The sequence below is a fragment of the Poecilia latipinna genome, unplaced genomic scaffold (genome assembly GCF_001443285.1).
Source record: "Poecilia latipinna isolate Pla-1442-1.1 unplaced genomic scaffold, P_latipinna-1.0 Scaffold2679, whole genome shotgun sequence".
In the NCBI taxonomy this organism is placed as follows: domain Eukaryota; kingdom Metazoa; phylum Chordata; class Actinopteri; order Cyprinodontiformes; family Poeciliidae; genus Poecilia; species Poecilia latipinna.
In genome coordinates, this window is record NW_015115295.1 from 22,592 (window position 1) to 24,363 (window position 1,772).

At 42.7% G+C, this 1,772-nt stretch overlaps 1 protein-coding gene across 1 annotated transcript in view; it reads left to right on the forward strand.

The window, feature by feature from the left end:
- rab24 (RAB24, member RAS oncogene family) overlaps nucleotides 1–1,772 on the forward strand; it is a 30,722-nt gene that overhangs the window by 15,458 nt on the left and 13,492 nt on the right. Inside the window, exon 6 of the mRNA XM_015020882.1 lies at nucleotides 651–701. Coding sequence (XP_014876368.1) covers nucleotides 651–701 — 51 coding nt within the window. The remainder of the gene's footprint in view (nucleotides 1–650; nucleotides 702–1,772) is intronic.

Below are 1,772 nucleotides of genomic sequence, written 5' to 3' on the forward strand. Positions count from 1 at the left end.
GATTGCCATCCATCATCCATCCATCCTTCCCTCGATCTATCCATCCATCATCCATCCTTCCCTCGATCTATCCATCCATCATCCATCCATCCTTCCCTCCCTCCATCCATCCTCCATCCATCCATCCTTCCCTCCATCTATCCATCCTCCATCCATCCATCCTTCCCTCCATCTATCCATCCATCCTCCATCCTTCCCTCCATCCATCCATCCTCCCTCCATCCATCCTTCCCTCCATCTATCCATCCATCATCCATCCATCCTTCCCTCGATCCATCCTCCCCTCCCTCCCTCCCCCCATCCATCCATCCCTCCTTCCCTCCATCTATCCATGCATCATCCATCCTTCCCTCCCTCCATCCATCATCCATCCTTCCCTCGATCTATCCATCCATCATCCATCCTCCCCTCCCTCCATCCATCCATCCTTCCCTCGATCTATCCATCCATCATCCATCCATCCATCCTCCATCCTTCCATCCATCCTTCCCTCCATCCACTGTTGAGTCTTTGCCATAAATGTAAGCTGAACTTGTAGTTTTAATATTTAAGTCTTTAATGTGATTGTGTCAGAAGTCTCAGTAAATCTTCCTGGAGTTTCTCTGCTCCGGTTTCTAGAACATCTGCTGAAGGTTTTGTTTCATCCTCAGACGTCGGCGCTCAGTATTTTGAAACTTCCAGTAAAACAGGAAAAAACGTAGGTAAGTCTCACTTTTCAATCAGTGAAGAATAAATTTACTCTGAATATGATTTTAACGACTTTGTGGTTTTGACTAAAACTGGTTCCGAGATTTTTGACTTTTTATTAAAATGTAAAAAGCTGAACAAAACTGCCTTACAGAGAATCATTGAATGGATATTTAAAAGGTGAAAAACATCAACAACAACCAGATAGATAGTTATCTGTATTTTCCAAAATATAATAAATAGTAAATTTCTCAGATTTGACAGAATTGTTAGTCAGTAAAATAACTTGTTTCTTTGCTCAGCTTTATTGTGCCATGTTCATCACCCGGACAGACAACCAGAGCAGCAGAAGAGTACAAACCCAAAATCACATGCTCCTGGCATAACAGTTGGTTTGCGATCAAAAATCAGACAAGATCCAGAAATTGTAGAGCTCTGAATCTTTCCTTTATGCAGTTCAAGCATTTCATTCCAGTTCACAGCATGACATGAATTCAAACAGGAGGGCGAGACCCCCTCTGATCTAATACACCTGGCTTTTAAAGCATCTGCTCCTACTAGGACTAATTAAGGGCGGGAGACAACAGTTACATTTCCAGATAGAAAAAAGTCACAATTGGACTAAACTATTTTCCTAGAAAAATATTTACATAATTACAACTAACACCAACTAAAACAATCTGGGTCCAAACAAAATCCAGAACTTCTCCCCTCCCTCTCAAACAGTGGATTTTCCCATTGAGGCTGATTGAAAACACCAGGTCCTTGTCAGCACTGCTCATGGGCGCGTTTCCATGGCAACACATGACCAGGTAACCTCAACGATAAGAGAGGATGATTAAAACAAAATACAATATAAAGCAAGTTACTTCCTCTAAACAAAAACAATACATTTACCAGATAAATTAGAAAATAGAAGTACAAATACAGCACCTGTTAGGGAGGGGGTAAGAGCCTCACAGCCCCTAGAGCAGTGGTTTCCAAACTTTTTCTGCGCCCCCCTATGGATTACAAATGGCTGTCTGGTTGAAACGTCACAGGGTGGGGGGGGCATCGACTTTGGGGGGAAAATGAATGTACGTAGC